Here is a 16847-nt window from a genome sequence, read left to right as displayed (position 1 = left end):
TCAAGAATTTCATATCAGCACACTGGAGAGTCTGGAACTCCCTTGTCCTTGAGTTCCTCCCAAGTGCCAGAGAGCACAGAGGCCCAGAGCCAGAGGGACCAGCAGAAACTGTCTAATTCCTGGATTATGAGGAGACAGTAATCAAGTGGACATGACTGCTGGAGTACAGTGGTGAGAGGATTCTGAGGCCAAGTCTTTGTTTAGTGATGAAGAATGCTGTGATGGTTTAGTGATGTCTGCAGTGGATGCAGGCGTTGGCGCGCCCACGTTCAAGCCATGTATTTGCCCATCCTGAGTTTAGTATGATTCCTTCATGGTAGAGATGAAGAAACTAAACCCAGAGAAGGGAAGGGACTTTTCCAGTATCTCCCAGTGAGTAATGGAGAGCCAGGACCAGAACCCAGAATTTCAGACTCCATCTTTGTGTTGGCATGCTGGGCCCAGGTCTCACCTACCTTCCCTCCCCACAGGCACCACGGCCCTCTACCTGTTCCTGGGCATGCACCCCGACCTCAGCAGCAACTACCCCAGCTCCGAGACCTTTGAGGAGATCCAGTTTTTTAATGGCCACAACTATCACAAAGGCATCGACTGGTGAGTGGGCCTTTCTGTGAACAGTGGGATGGGATGGTCACCATGGAGTCTGCCCAGGAGGAGATCTGCTGTGGCCACAGCAGGAAGCAGCTGGCGCTCGCTTACACACAGCTAGTTCCTGTAAACAGGGACAAAACACGGTGACCCTTGAGTCATGATGCCGGAGCCTGGTCACAGATGGGATAGTTGATGAGGAAGCCCTTTGCCCTTTTACATTATTGCCTGGGCTCTGAGAATACTAGAAATCAAAGTCCAGCCCCTCCCTCGCCTGCACAGAAACACCCTGAGTCCCAGAGGAGAAGAGGAACATGCCCGAGGTCCCGAGAGCTGGGGCTGAAATCCAAGGGTTCTGACCCGAAGGCTGGCCCTTCCCACTGTGGATGGCTGACTGTGGAGCAGGAGGTGTTCTTGTGAGCCCTTCCGAGGTGGCTTTCTAGCCTTCAGGGAGTCTCCTGGGGAGGTGGTTGAAATTGGATTCTCACCAGAACCTGTCACCAGCGGTTGTAACACATGTATTACTCGTTTATTATTTTTATGTCAGTGATTTACCTGAGTAGAGAGATCATGGGCATTCTTCTGTTTGTGTTGTGGTATTTTTCTGTGTGTATTTCCATTAGTCTCTTTCTAGCTGTCTTTCAATTAACCAATCATCTGTCTGTCAATCTACCTGTCTATTTCTCGCTCCAATATTGCCACAATCTCTTATCTAAAACCCACTGTAGCCAGATGCATTATTGAAAGTCATCTCTTTCCGGATTTAGAGAGACACAGTATATTTAACAGCACCTTCACCAAGGTCTGGGGCAGTGCCCATTAGCAAATACATTAATATTATCTGTAGCAAAGTATGTCAATATTTATGCCAAGTAAGATTCATAAGTCAGGTTTTGCTGCCAAATGTCTTTGCTACAAACTTAGGAAAAAAGCTTCTTTCTCAGAGCTTTCTCCATTTAGATATAACAAACGATGGATCGTGGACGTAAAAATGCTATTTTGTAGAGAAAATTCAGAAATGTGAGAGAGCTAGCAGTTTCTCGGCTCCATTCTCGAGATTTTGATTTTGTTTGTAGGGGTGCAGAAATCTCACAAGCCCCCAGGTGATTCTGATTTCTGATAAAGGGGTCCCTGGGACCACCTAAGAGAAACCCTATCTCACAGGATAGAGTAGGGATCCTACGTCCTTAACTGGGGTAGGCTTTGTGGGGTTTGGTTCCCTCAAACCCCTGAAGTTGTACCTCTATTTTGCCTCAGTAGGTGCTCCTGGGAGGGTCTGGAGTGTTCACTTAGTTTTCTGAGGGCCCCTCAACCTACAGGTGATCTCAAAGGACTGGTGTGGACAGTCACTCCGGGTGTGATGTGGGAGGTTCATCTGGGAAGCTATCAGGTTCACCCGTATGAGGCCGGGGAGGGGGTATGGGTGGCAGGAGGTGAACCCCGTCCCCGCCTTGTCTCCTGGTCCACAGTAGCAGCTTAGAAAGCACCATCAGAGGTCAGTCTGGAGGCAGCAGAGGGCGTCCCTCCCCTCAGTGCTGGCGTCCCCGGCTCAGAGGCATCCCCGCTTGCCCCCTAGCGGCAGTGAGAGTTAGGGCCCTGCCAGTTTCACTCTAGGACCATCCCATTTAGGATGGAAAGATGCAGCCCTCTTCCCATACCCTGCCACCCATACCACACCCACAAGTCTTCACATCCTCCTGACCCCAGAGTCTCCCCGAAAAAGGAATGAATTCATAAAAGGGAGACTGCCAAGTGACCACTCCGTCTAGGACCCCTGCCAGAAGTGAGTCCTTGTTTGACTGAGAGCCATGTGCCTGCTTGCTTTCTCAAGTTCCACCCCCAGCCACCACGGCCCTCCCAGCTGCATCCCTCAGGCCCCTTCATCCTGGGTCTTGCCTGCGAGCCCTGCTCTCTGGGCTTCCTGCAGGTACATGGAGTTCTTCCCTATCCCCTCCAACACCACCTCTGACTTCTACTTTGAGAAAAGCGCCAACTACTTTGATTCGGAAGTGGCTCCCCGGCGGGCGGCTGCCCTGTTACCCAAGGCCAAGGTCTTGACCATCCTCATCAACCCAGCAGACCGAGCCTATTCCTGGTACCAGGTGAGCCGGGGTGGGGCCCTGGGTGGGGGTACGGGCTCTGTCTACTGCTCAGCCACCAATAAATACCAGCAAATATTTATTTAAATTTTATTTATTTATTTTTGGCTGTGTTGGGTCTTCATTGTGGTGCATGGGCTTCTCATTGCAGTGGCTTCTCTTGTTGCGGAGCACGGGCTCTAGGCGCTTGGGCTTCAGTAGTTGTGGCTCACGGGCTCTAGAGCACAGGCTCAGTAGTTGTGTCGCACGGGCTTAGTTGCTCTGCGGCATCTTCCCGGACCAGGGCTCGAACCCGTGTCCCCTGCATTGGCAGGCGGATTCTTAACCCCTGGGCCACCAGGGAAGTCCCTCAGCAAATATTTATTTTGCGCCTCCTTTGTGCCAGCCCTCAGTAGGCTCCTGGAATGCCGTGGTGGGTAAGAATGGTCCCGCCTCCACTGCACTTCTAGCCCGGAGGAGAAGCCAGGCAGAAATCCATGTTGAATACCAGCCGAGTTACCTGCTCACCCTCCCAGCTTCGTCTGGGGACCTGCCTCTGACTCTGACACCAACAAGAGGTGGAGGCTGATTCCATCTTGATGAAGCCTAGATTCGGTGAACAGTGATCTGGGCTCATACTAACTGTGGCCTCCTTGCTGGGCACGGGGTGGAAGGGGGTGGGAAATCAGAGAAGGAGAAGACACAGGACCTGCCATTCTTAGTGGAGAATGCAAATGCTCGATCAGGTAAGGAAGTTACGTGGACTGCGGTTTGTGCTAGCGAGTGTGACTCCTAGTTCCTACTTGACTATGTAAGAACTAGAGTTTTCTTTAATTTCAATGACCTGACTTAATTTTTTCTGAACATCATTCCACTGGGCTTACAGGAAAGCTTAGGCTCTGGCCGTTTGGGGGTTTTCCTCCCCTGCCTGCCAGTCTTCCTAGGATTATGCCACAGTGCCAGGGTGTGGGGCTTCCTCGTCTAGAGCCGATCAAGGAAGGCCCCTCTAGGTCTGGCCACCCTCTGAGCCTCCTCTCTGGGGCCTCATTGTGGCCACAGGCTGGTAGGAGACAGGTGCAGACCCTCTTTGCTCCCTGTTCCCACAGACCTCTCTCTCTCTTCTCACTCCCCAAGCCTGGGGACCCTCGTCTGGTGGGCAATCTCTCTCCTCCACTTGCTTCTCTAGGACTTTCTGTCTATACCTCAGTATTCTCCTTCCCTCTGGGCTTTGTCTTTGGGGGAATAAAGGCCACTTCTCTTTTCTGCTCTGCCGAGTGTTCCCCACCTCCTGGCAATAAGCAGAGATTGGCTGTCTGCTCTTATCGGGGGAAGGAAAGAGGAAGGAGAAGGCTGTAGAGGGAAAGCGGCCCTGGCTGAGGTCTGTCCCCATTCTGTTCTAATGCTCCTGCTCTACCTCTTCACCTCATTGGAGCGTCACGGCAGTTTTCTAGAGGGCAGAGGGCTTTGTGCATGTCCCCTCTCACAGATGAGAAGACCAAGGTTCAGCAAGCCAGGTGACTAGCTCAAGTTCATGTGCTGCCATTTTGAACCCAGCTCCTCAAGGTCTAAGACCCTGTTCTTTCTTCTGTCCATGGTCGAGGCGGGATAAGGAGAAGGGGGACTAATTCCTACCAGGAGGTTCCAGGAAGGTGCTGGAGGGAGAGGTAGGACAGTGGCCTGCCTCAGAGGGGAGGTCAGGAGGGGGAGCTGTTATGCACCATTATTGCAGCTCCCCCACCCGAGCTCTGTGATCCTCAGTGGAGGTGTAGGGGCTCTTGAGGGTTACCCCTGGTGGACAGGTTCCTGATCTCTGGACTTGGGAATTATGCAGATGCCGACTGCCCGTGGCATTATTTTAGGTGGTTCAAACCTGGTGTTTTCCCCTTTCCAATTCTTTCCCAATCCTTCTGTGTTAGACTGCTTGGGTTGCCATAGCAAAATATTACAGGTTGGGTGGATTAAACAGCAGAATTTTTTTCTCAGAATTTTTTTCTCTGGAGCCTAGAAGTCTAAGTCCAAGATCAAGGTGACAGTCGGTTTGGTTCCTGGTGAGAGCTCTCTTCCTGGCTTTTAGACAGCCACCTTCTGTGTCCTCACATGGCAGAGCAAGCAAGCAAACTTTGGTGCCTCTTCTTACAAGGGCACCAATCCCATCACAGGGGCCCCACCCTCATGACTGTATCAGGGCCTGTAGCAGACATTTGTATCTGCCTGGTGTTTGAGAACATTGCTTTATTTTTATTGTATTTATGAATGATTACCTTTATATATGACAACTGATTCTAATTTTCTATTTATGGAGACAGTATTGAGTTTTATTTTGAAATACATTTACGTGAATAAGAAAGATGATTCAATGCAAAGAAACTTACGTTGACTTGTCACGTACAGGTGGTTTATGGATATGGCAGAAATCACAGAGGTGGTGTGAAGCAGCCAGCATTTGGAAGCTCTGATCTAGTCCAACTCCCATCTCTCAAAGATGGGGAAACTAGGGCTCCCAGGGGCTATGACTTCCCTGAAGTCACAGGGTAATGACAGGTAGAACCAGAACTTGAACCCAGGGCTCCTGGTTCCAGCTCAGGGTCTTCTGGCTGCCTCCTGGTTTCTGTCCCACAAAAGCCTCTTCCTTTGGCCCCTCCACGTGACATGCGGACCCTCTCTCTCCCCTTGTCTGCAGCACCAGCGAGCCCATGATGACCCAGTAGCCCTGAAGTACACCTTCCATGAGGTGATCACAGCTGCGCCCGATGCATCCTTGAAACTGCGCGCCCTCCAGAACCGCTGCCTGGTCCCCGGCTGGTATGCCACCCACATTGAGCGCTGGCTCAGCGCCTTTCACGCCAACCAGGTAGCTGCCTGTCCCTGACCCTCGGGAGGGCAATCACAGCCCTGGCTCTGGGCGGTTAGCGGAGCGCCTCAAAATCTCTTTTACCAGTTACAGGGCCAGACATGGTGTCGCTGGAGAGTTAGCTCTTTGGGGTTTTCAAAGGTTTCAGTCTTGTTTATCCCAAGCCCTTGTCCCATCACAGCAGGCTCTTTATCCCTGAGGGGACCCAAAAAGCTCTGGGATAGGCCCCTGGGAGTGAGGGAGACAGGCGTGTGTGACGGAGGGAGAGCCTGGTTGCAGAGGTACATGGGGCCAGATTGCTGAGGCATTTTAGGGAAACCCTTGGAGGATTTAGGCAGGAGAGTGACCTGTGGTCCAAAAACTTGGAGAGAGGCAGAGAGGGGGTGTCATAGGGATATGAGGGGCAGGCAGGGTTTTGCCGATAGCCTAAACCCTAGGAGAGGATGGCATCGGTCAGAGGAAGCTGGCAGAAAGCAGGGAGTTAGTTAGACTGCCCAGGACTGAGGCATGGGGGCACCTCCCGTCCACAGGTGGAGGAAGAAGCAGTCTACAGAGTGTGGGGTCCCCAATTTATAACCATGGCTGCTGACCCAGAAGACTGGGGGCCTGTTTGCTACTGGAGTGAAAACAGGTTCAGATCACACTCTCCTTTTGCTTTTTTTTCCAGATTCTGGTCTTGGATGGCAAACTGCTGCGAACGGAACCTGCCAAAGTGATGGACACAGTGCAAAAGTTCCTTGGGGTGACGAACACCATTGACTACCACAAAACCTTGGCGTGAGTGTTACCCTGGCCTTTCAACGGGGGGATGTCCTGAGCAGGCACCTGGGCCCAAAAGCCAAATGCTTGAATGATTAGGAGAAAAACACAGGTTAGTCAGCAAATGTGAGGAAGTACCCATGTCCCTGATGGCAGTCTAGCAGGAAAGTTAACATGACTTGAGTCATATTAATAAAGATATTGACTCAGGAAAAAGGGAGGTGATGACTCTGTTCTACTCTGGTCAGTCCTACACCTGGGGTGTTCTTTTCACTCTGGGCTGAACATTTTCAGTGTTTTACCTAAGTAAGTTAGACCAGCAATGAGCAATTCCAGTTCCCACAAGGGTTTCTTATCATTAGATTATGACTTCAGTATAATTTAAGGAAAAAGATACTATAAATATTGTCATTGACTAATCATTCCCATCACTCAAAACCCAGTGCAAGTGCACTGAGAACGCTGTCCCAAGATGGATAAGTGCCAGCCTGTGTTGAGGGGGCTCAGGGCTGGGGAGAGGCTGTCTCCTAGGGTATATCACAGACAGGTGACACACTCATCTGAATGAGGGAGTCTCAAGAGAAGGAGAAATAGTCACCTTCCCCAGCTACCTTCTTAGGAAAGCCCTTCAGCAAGAATATTCCCTTCTCCTTACTTTGGAAGTTGAAAACGGAAGGTGGAAAACGGTAGTCAGTCCTTCCCTTTGAGGGTAGAAAGGAGCAGCAGCTGCGGGTATGGCTGTGGCAGTAGAGATGCCTGGGTAGGATCCCAGACCTCTTCTTTAACTGTGGGCCTTGGACATGTGTCTTAGTTCCTTCAAGCCTCACTTTCCTTCTCCGTAAGTTGGGGATAAAGGTAATAATTCCTACCTCCGGAGGGTCACCGTCTTGAATGAAAGCATGTGGGTGGGGCTCTTGGCTCAGTGCCAGGGATGTACTAATCTCAGTAAATGATAGCTACTCTCATTATCATCATCACCACCATTACCATCACATGTGCCTACCCTGGGACCCATTCAAAAATCCCTATCTCCCTCTCCTGCCAAATGTGAACTGTGTTTTCCTTCTGTCCTCATGCCCAAGAACCTCCTAATGGTTCCTGATCTGGGACTGAATTCTGATGCCATTATGCCTCTCCTCCCCATGACAGCATCAGATCTCCTCTCCCCAAAATACCTTTGAAGGTCCAGCATGACTTCAATTCTGAAGGCAGTCTTGCTCTATCATTTCTGAAATTCATTAGAAAACAACCACAACTTTCCAGTGATGCACATGCTTAAATCCAACTGTAGATACAGCATTTCTTGATAAAGACTGAATTTATTAAAAAGCAAAAGAACCTCCACTAAACTTTTTCCCCCCTACTGGGTTCCTACCCCTGAGCTGGAGAGTGCTAAGAGGATCCCCAGAATAAGGAAGGATGGGAAGTGTTCATGTTAGGGACTTGCTGCAGCAACTGAGCCTGCAAACAGATGCAAGTATCAGCAGTCCCACAGACCAGAGTTTGCCTATGGGAGTGGATCCTGTGATTTTCTAGGCGGCTCTGCCATTCCTGAGGTCTGTGAACATTGCCTGAAGTGGGAAGGGGCTGGGCTCGGCCGGGCCAGCTCCCACCCACAGGCTTTCCCCACCTTCACAGGTTTGATCCAAAGAAAGGATTTTGGTGCCAGCTGCTCGAAGGAGGAAAAACCAAGTGTCTAGGCAAAAGCAAGGGCCGGAAATACCCAGAGATGGACTTGGATGTAAGTAGCAGACCTGCCGCCTGCGGCAGGGGAATAAATGTTGGGGGTCCCTCTGCTGGGGGGAGTCTTCTCTTTACCTGACACCCAGCACTCAATGGCCTTGGCATTTCTTCTTGGGTGGCGTTCTTAACAGGAGGAAATGTGGGCTAGGGGATATAGTGGATCAGAATTGATTTAGTCAAACGAGTATTTCTTCTACAAGGGCTGAATGCTATGGGGCTTTGAGAATGAATCAGCCCTGCTCTTTGCCTCCAAGGAGCTCCTAGTCTAGGAGGGAAATGAGTCACATGTGCCAATAAGTAGAATACAAGGGAGGAAGTGTTCTGTGTAGTTAGGTATGAACGAGTGCTGTGAGACTTCAGAGCAAGGACATGCCACTTGAAGTTGGATGGGTAAGAAGGCTTCTCAGATGAGGTGGCGGGGTGGGGGGGTGTCTCTCGAGTTGAGCCTGGAAGGATGGGGTGGTATTTGGACCTATGGCATGGAAGGATAAGGCATTCTTGTAGGAGAGGATGGCACGTATAAGGATATAGGGGAAAGGGCACACACTGTGACTCTGGTTACATTTCCCTTTTTTTTCCATTACCCCTTGATAATTTTTTAAAAACTGAAGTATAGTTGATTTATAATATTGTGGCAGTTTCTTGTTCCCTGTGGTGTACAGTAAATTCTTGTTGCTTATCTGTTTTATATACAGCAGTATACCTGTTAATCCCATACTCCTAATTTGTCCCTCCCCCTTCCCTTTCCCCTTTGGTAACCATAAGTTTGTTTTCTGAGTCTGTTTTGTAAATAGACTTATCCTTTAGATTCCACATATAAGTGGTATCATACGGTATTTGTCTTTCTGTCTGACTTACTTCACTTAGTATGATATTCTCTAGGTCCATCCACATTGCTGCAAATGGCAATATTTCATTCTTTTTAATGGCTGAGTATTTTATAGTGTGTATGTGTATATATGTATATATATATATATATATATATATACACACCACATCTTCTTTATCCGTTCATCTGTTGATGGACACTTAGGTTGCTTCCACATCTTGACTATTGTAAATAGTGCTGCTATTAAATTGGGGTGCATGTATCTTTTCAAATTAGAGTTTTTGTCTTTTCTGGATATATGCCCAGGAGGAGGATTGTTGGATCATATTGTATAGACCTAGTTTTAGTTTTTTAAGGAACTTCCATACTGTTCTCCATAGTGGTTGCACCAATTTACATTCCCACCAACACCCTCTCCAGCAGTTGTCATTTGTAGATATTTTAATGATGGCCATTTTGACTGGTGTGAGGGGCTGTCTCATTGTAGTTTTGATTTGCATTTCTCTAATAATTAGCAATGTTGAGCATCTTTTCATGTGCCTCTGGCCATCTGTATGTCTTCTTTGGAGAAACGTCTATTTATGGCTTCTGCCCAGTTTTTGATTGGGTTGTTTTGATATTGAGCCGCATGGGCTGTTTATATATTTTGGAGATTAATCCCTTGTTGGTTGCTTCATTTGCAAATATTTTCTCCCATTCTGAGGGTTGTCTTTGTTTTGTTCATGCTTTCATTTGCTGTGCAAAAGCTTTTAATTAGTTCCCATTTGTTTATTTTTGGTTTTATTTTCATTACTCTAGGAGGTGGGTCAAAAAAGATCTTGCCGCGATTTATGTCAGAGAGAGAGTGTTCTGCCTATGTTTTCCTCTAAGAGTTTTATAGTATCCGGCCTTACATCTAGGTATTTCATTCTTTTTGATGCGATGGTAAATGGGATTGTTTCCGTAATTTCTCTTTCTGATCTTTCATTGTTTGTTAGTGTATAGGAATGCAAGAGATTTCTGTGTATTAATTTTGTATCCTGCAACTTTATCGAATTCATTGATGAGGTCTAGTAGTTTTCTGGTAGCATCTTTAGCATTTTCTGTGTATAGTATCATGTCATCTGCAAACAGTGACAGTTTTACGTCTTCTTTTCCGATTTGGATTCCTTTTATTTCTTCTTTTTCTCTAATTGCCGTGGCTAGGACTTCTAAAAACTATGTTGAATAAAAATGGTGAGAGTGGACATCACTGTCTTGTTCCTGATCTTAGAGGAAATGCTTTCAGCTTTTCACCATTGAGAATGATGTTAGCTGTAGGTTTTTCATATATGGACTTTATTATGTTAAGGTAGGTTCCTTCTATGCCCACTTTCTGGAGAGTTTTTATCATAAATGGGAGTTGAATTTTGTCAAAAGATTTTTCTGCATCTGTTGAGATGATCATATGGTTTTTATTCTTCAAGTTGTTAATATGGTGTATCACATTGATTGATTTGCAGATATTGAAAAATCCTTGCATCCCTGGGATAAATCCCAGTTGATCATGCTCCTTTAAATGTATTGTTGGATTCAGTTTGCTAGTATTTTGTTGAGGATAAAGATCAGAGCAGAAATAAATGAAATAGAGATGAAAACAATAGCAAAGATCAATAAAACTAAAAGCTGGTTCTTTGAGAAGATACACAAAATTGATAAACCTTTAGCTAGACTCACCAAGAAATAAAGGAGGGCTTCCCTGGTGGCGCAGGGAAGAATCCACCTGCCAATGCAGGGGACATGGGTTCAAGCCCTGGTCCGGGAAGATCCCACAGGAAGATTCCACATGCTGCGGACCAACGAAGCCCGTGCTCCGCAACTACTGAAGCCCAGGCACCTAGAGCTAGTGCTCCGCAACAAGAGAAGCCACCGCGGTGAGAAGCCTGCACACCACCATGAAGAGTAGCCCTGGCTCGCCGCAACTAGAGACAGCCCCACGCACAGCAACGAAGACCCAACACAGCCAAAAATAAAAAATAAAAGTTTTTTTAAAAAAGAGAGGACTCAAATCAATAAAATTAGAAATGAAAAAAGGAGACGTAACAACTGACACCACAGAAATACAAAGGATCCTAAGAGACTATGACAAGCACCTATATGCCAATAAAATGGACAACCTAGAAAAAAATGGACAAATTCTTAGCAAGGTACAATCTTCCAAGACTGAACCAGAAAGAAATAGAAAATATGATCAGACCAATCACAAATACGGACATTGAAACTGTGATTAAAAATCTTCCAACGAACAAAAGTCCAGGACCAGATGGCTTCACAGGTAAATTCTATCAAACATTTAGAGAAGAGTTAACACCTATCCTTCTGAAACTCTTCCAAAAAATTACACAGGAAGGAACACTCCCAAACTCATTCTACGAGGGCACCATCACTCTGATACCAAAACCAGACAAAGATACCACAAAAAAAGGAAATTACAGGCCAGTATCACTAGTGAACATAGATGCAAAAATCCTCAACAAAATACTATGTTTCCCTTTTCTTGTTTGCCCCTGGTTTTAATTCTCTCTCTTCTCCCTGTCACAAGAATTTTGACCTTGTGTGCTGTATTTTGGTGCTCCTACTATATGAGTTTTCTTTTGAAGGTTGTGATTTTGAAGAAGATTGTGAATAAATAATGGGAGTGTGGGATGATGCCAACAGAATGGTGGTTTTTAAAGAAGAGGGGGGTCACTCGAGTCAGCACATGACCAAGAATCTGAGCTTTCCTTCCTGTTACAGTCCCGCGCCTTCCTGAAGGACTATTACCGGGACCACAACATCGAGCTTTCCAAGCTGCTGTACAAGATGGGCCAGACACTGCCCACCTGGCTACGGGAGGAGCTCCAGAACACCAGGTAGCCACGGCCACCACAGCCAGACTGAATGTGACGGCAGGGACGTCCCGCCACACGCTGAGCCAGACTGACCTGCAGAGTGGGGAGCTGGGCCCGGGCTGGCCAAGTACTTACAAGCAATACTCTGCTGCAGCCCAGGTAGGGCCAGGAGAAGAGCCCAGGCAGGTCCACACGCGCCTCAGAGCGTCCAGTGCTGGGTTGGTGGCCTCTAGGACCTCCTTCGCCAACCAGGGTCCATTCTGCTCATAGTTTTTCATGGGGAGGCCACTTCCTGTTGGTGGAAGACCACAAGCTGGTAGGAGGCAGTCCACAGGACTCTGTTTTCCGTCCCTGTGTTCCACCCACCCTACCCTCTCCATCCCATCACTCCCTGCTCCAGTAGGGTGTCCACTCAGTAGTATTTTCCCTGTCCTCCAGACAACGGGGAAAAGAGCCCAGCTAGGGCTTTTGCCAAACCAGGGAGAGAGATTGGACGTTCCCGTGATGGTTCAAGCCAGGCTCTTCAGAGGGGTCAGCTGGGAACCCAGAGGTGGTGCCTAGGCTGGGTGTGAGCGTGTCCAGCTCGAGAGAACGCTGGACCTCCATACCCATTCTGCTTCATACCTTCCCATCTCACCTTCCCTCTTTAGAGAAAGAATCGCTGGTTCCTACAGTACCCACCCAGTCCTAAAGGCCTTCTTCAGGGCCCTGGGGCACTGCCACGCATTTGGACCCAGAGACCCAGGCCTCAACCCTACCCCGGTTCTTCCCCCTGGGATATGACATGTGTGGTGTTTCCTGTGGTAAAGGACTGAGGCTGTCGTGGAGTCGGCCGTATACATGTCCCAGTGTACATATGTTGTCCCTAAGCCCACCTGGCCTTGGCCCCTGGCAGATGCTGGGCAGACTTGCTGAGACTGCCATCCCTGCTCTGTGCCAGCTGCCTGTGGCCAAGGGTTTCTAGAGAGCCCCTTAACCTCCCAAATACTAAGAAGCTAAAGTATTTTAATATTTTTTTTTCTTGGTGCCAGAGTTTATACCCTGGGTGCTGGGGTCGCACTGTGTTACATATATATATATAACATGTGTGTATATATATATATATATATATATATATTATATTTTTTTTGGTTGGGTTTGTTTTTAATTCAGTCGTACAAAATGGTGGCAGGCCCCAGTCCCAAAGGGCGTCGTATCTCAGTGCTAGAGAATGGGATGGAGGGAGAGGGGGGCGTGTTCATGTGCAGAGGCCTCAAGGACACAGCATGGAAGTGCCCTGGGAGAGGGCAAGGGCCATGGCCGCCCCGGGGCTGCCCCAGGTGAACAGGTGGCGAGATGCATAAGGAAGACCTACTCTTTCCAGGAGATCTGGCTTCATGAAGCGCGGTGACCCTGGGGCACTTTTGGCCAAAGGAAACAGCCAGGCTGGGGTAGGAGACCCCAGGGCTTAAAGGCTGGCCTGTTCCCCTTCCCCTCACATGGTGCTAGGTTGGGAGCTGCCCTGGGAGCCACAGAACTGTCTCCAGGCCCCCTGCCGACAAGGGGGGGGGGGTCTCTGGGCTATTTTCTGGTTGGGGCTGCTCCTACCCACCCCTCCCGCCCCCATCTTTTAACAATGTGAAGTGACTAAGGCTGGGGTGCCTTTCCCCAGCCCCTCCCACTGCCGGTTCAGCTTTGAACTGACACCTGGGAAATCCTTTCTGGAGAGCCTTGTCTTGTTCAGAAGACTCTACCATGTTGGGGCTGAAGGGTCCTTCAGTGGGTGTGGACACAGGTCCAGAAATGGGAGGTGGCCTCTGGGGCTGATGTCACAGAACCGATCGGGAGCAGGGCCAAGAATTGAACTCGAGGCTCCCGCTGCCGAGCCCAGGGCTCTTCTTCCAGTGCCACACTGCCTCTGAGCCCGTCCTTGGGACCCTACTCTGTGCCAGGTTGCTGTCCCTCCTTTAGTCACGCCCTTGGTCATTCCAGGATATGGGGACAAACCACTCCTTGCCAGCCAGGGTGCCTTCGAGCCTTCTCAGTTCCAGATCTGCATTTGCATCCCTGTCGTGCTCTCCCCACCTCAGAAGGTTCTTTCCCGCCTGGGAGCCTGGATCTTAGTTCCCAGGGTCTCCACTGGGATGGAGAAGTGGAATGTCCTACGGGGCCAGCTGCATCTGGCTCTACTGCCTCCTGAGTGAAGCGTTTCCATCATGTTTCTTATTGGGGCCTTAGAACCCGGGAACCCTGGTTGCTGCTAACCCTGCAGGGGATGAGAAGCAGAGTGTCTGAGGACAGGGTGGCATGTCTGCGTGTACGCTTGTGAAGACTTACCTGCACCAGGAACCAGACTCCCAGAGCGGGCAGCAGCTTCCATAGTGCAAAACCTGGGCCTCACTTCCCGTCTGTCAGCGTGGGGCTCTGCTGCATGACCCGTGAGGATGTCACAGCTCCCACCATCTGAGATCTTCCCTCTGGGCCTGGACACCTGGGCAGGCTGCCCAGAGCCTGTCCTCGTGGGGCGGGCAGGTCCGCTCCCCTCGTCCTCTGGCCTGAGGAAGAAACAGGCAGGTTTGAGGCCCTGTGGTAGCAGAGGAAATGCTGGAGACTTTTGTCCAGGCCCTTCTGGGAGGCTGGGGACTTGACCTGTCACATGTTCTCAGTCTGTCTTGTCACTGCTACTTTTTCCCTTCCCACTAACGAATCTCTCTCGAGAACCCACTTCCAGGACCGGTAGGTACTGGGGAGGGGAGAGAAGTCCCTCTAGGTTCTCTCAGCTGCTGAGCACACAGATTCCACACCCCCCCCCACCACCACCACTACCACGAGAGGAGAAAACCAGAGGTCAGTGGGTGCAGTATCCTCAGCATCTTCCATGTTTACTAAGTCACTGGCCAAAAACAAGAAAAAAACCTCTACCATCCCTTCTGCCATCTCCTCCACACACCTGTGCCTCAAGCTCGGCGCAGGTGGGATGTGCAGCTGCCTCCGTCACTCGGGGCTCTAGAGCTGCCCACAGTGCGGGCATCTTGCACCTGGAGAAGGAGTCTGAGGTTTAAAGACTGGCCTCTTTCGAGCCCCTACGTAGGAGCAGCCGGTGCCTCTGGGGCCCAGCTGAGGGAGCAGTGGTCTGTTCCCAGTAGAAGAATACTACTAGGTTGACTCGCAGAGATTGCTGGTCCCAACATCGAGCCGTCCCCACAGGTTTGTTAGGAGAAAGAGCAAGTAAATAAGTAAGTGTTGTACCAAATATTTTATCATGAGCTCCCACTGCCCACCATTCAGACTTAAAGTTAGTGTTTTGCCACATTTTAATCTTTCCTTCCGTACAAGCATATTTTCTCTGAACTAGTTTAAAAGTTGCAAATAGGAGATTCCACCCCAAATGCTTCAGCCTGCATCTCCTAAGAGCTAGGACATTCTCCTACAATTGGCCCAGTATCACACCCAGTATCACACCAGTAATTTCCCAGCAACATCTGCTAATCAACCCATATTCACAGTTCTCCCAAATAACTTACACCTGGTTTTGGAATCAGGAACTAGTTAAGGTACACATGTTGCATCGAACTGTGTTTTCTAAAATCTCTTTCAAGTCAGTAAACTTTCCCTTCTGCTCACTCCAGTTGTTTGAGTGACATTATTTCGGAGGCTAGCAGGCTGCTGTCTTGTAGAAGTCCCACATGCTGGATTTGTCTGTTTCTTCATGGTGTCACAGAACAAGTTCCTCTAACCCCTGTATTGGCAAGGGTGATTTAGGCTATGGGGATTGGTACCTTTTGTGCTGACTTGAAAACTTCAGTCCATCCTAAGATGCCCCTCTGCTGTCACCTGTACCAAGTGCCAAGTCAGCAGAGGGGCCTGCCAGAGCTGGAGAGGGCGAGGAAGGAGGCATCACAGCCGCGCCTGGGAGGGTCTAGAAAGAAGAGGCTGGACCACGCAGTGTGGGCCTGTCGGGAATGAGACATCCCGGACTCAGAAGATCCTGTGCTGCCCCCTTTGCTCCTGGTGATGGAGCACAGGGCACCAAAGAGCATCTCTCTTTCTCTCTGTTTTGTGGTCTCTGGGTTTTCATTTCCTGGAGGCCCATGGTCTGTGTGCACTGGAGCAGAGCCAGCCCCTGGGATGCACCAACGAAGGGCTCCGCGGGGGGCGCTGCCCCACCCAAACTGCGGTTGCAGAGAAGAGCACTGGGCTGGAGGCAGGAGATGTGAAATTTTGTCCCAGTTGAGTACACTGAGTAGCTGAGTGACAGTTTTCCTCCCAGGGACTAAATTTCCCCATCTAGAATGAGCAGATGGGCCTACAGCATGGATTTTCAGACATCAAAGAAGGAAGCAGGTCTGCTGTAGTTGAAATGAGGATGGAGGTCCCAGGCCCCCCGCACCGCTGCCCACGAGGCACTGCTGGGTCCCCAGGCTGCCTGCCCCCAGAGGCTTTCCCTCGCCCGCTCAGACAGCCAGAGACATTTTTTAGTTCCCACAAGGGAGAGGCATGGGCTTTGTGTGGGGTCAATGTCAAGGGCCTATGGGGGGACTCTGGCTGTGTTTTATCCTAATAAGTTCACCCCTCCCTCTCTCCTTCCTCTCTGTGGCCCTTGAGGAGAATGAGGGCGGAGAGGGTTTTCTATGACTGTGCTGGCTTTTATTATCAGCAAGAGGGCTCCTTTTGTAATTTGTGCATGAAATTCATGTCATTTCCTGGGGAGAGGAGAGGGCTGACTGGAGAGGGTGCGGGGCACATTAGGGGAGCAGGCAGAGGTTTCCTTCCCTCGTGGGAGTGCGGAGAGGAGTAGAGAGGGGGGCGCTACCCCGCTCACCTGGTCAGGGCTCTCAAACCAGCCGTTTTGGGTTGTGTTAAAAGTGGGAACCTTCCCTCCATTAATGTACAATCTTGAACTAACTGCTAATAAAGTGGGGTTCTGTTTGTACACGTTGGTCCTGTCTGTCCGTCTGTCTGACGTTTTTGCAAGGCCCGCAGGGGAGGGTGGAAAGAAGGATGTTCACATGCACGGCCAGTCTGGCCACTCCCGTACACACAAGGTGACTGTGAAAGATCAGTTCAATGGATTGTAAACTGAAGCTTTTCTAGATAGCAGAGGCCTGTCCCAGGACAGCCAGTGGGGTGTCTCAGGTGACAAAGAGCCCTCAGCCACGCTAGATGGTTGA

At 49.6% G+C, this 16847-nt stretch overlaps 1 protein-coding gene across 4 annotated transcripts in view; it reads left to right on the top strand.

The window, feature by feature from the left end:
• Positions 1 to 16609, top strand: part of NDST1 (N-deacetylase and N-sulfotransferase 1) — an 82546-nt gene extending 65937 nt beyond the window's left edge. For all 4 annotated transcript variants that reach the window (XM_082837342.1, XM_082837343.1, XM_082837344.1 and 1 more), the window contains 6 exons: positions 471 to 594; positions 2516 to 2690; positions 5347 to 5517; positions 6185 to 6294; positions 7915 to 8017; positions 11603 to 16609. In XM_082837342.1, the coding sequence (XP_082693468.1) occupies positions 471 to 594; positions 2516 to 2690; positions 5347 to 5517; positions 6185 to 6294; positions 7915 to 8017; positions 11603 to 11722 (803 nt within the window). In that variant the 3' untranslated portion in view covers positions 11723 to 16609. The remainder of the gene's footprint in view (positions 1 to 470; positions 595 to 2515; positions 2691 to 5346; positions 5518 to 6184; positions 6295 to 7914; positions 8018 to 11602) is intronic.
• The last annotated feature ends 238 nt before the right edge of the window (positions 16610 to 16847 follow it).

Source organism: Leucopleurus acutus (assembly GCF_964270905.1).
Source record: "Leucopleurus acutus genome assembly, chromosome: 3".
In the NCBI taxonomy this organism is placed as follows: Eukaryota; Metazoa; Chordata; class Mammalia; order Artiodactyla; family Delphinidae; genus Leucopleurus; species Leucopleurus acutus.
Note: the sequence above shows the minus strand (reverse complement) of the source record. Positions and strands in the feature narration are given on the sequence as shown.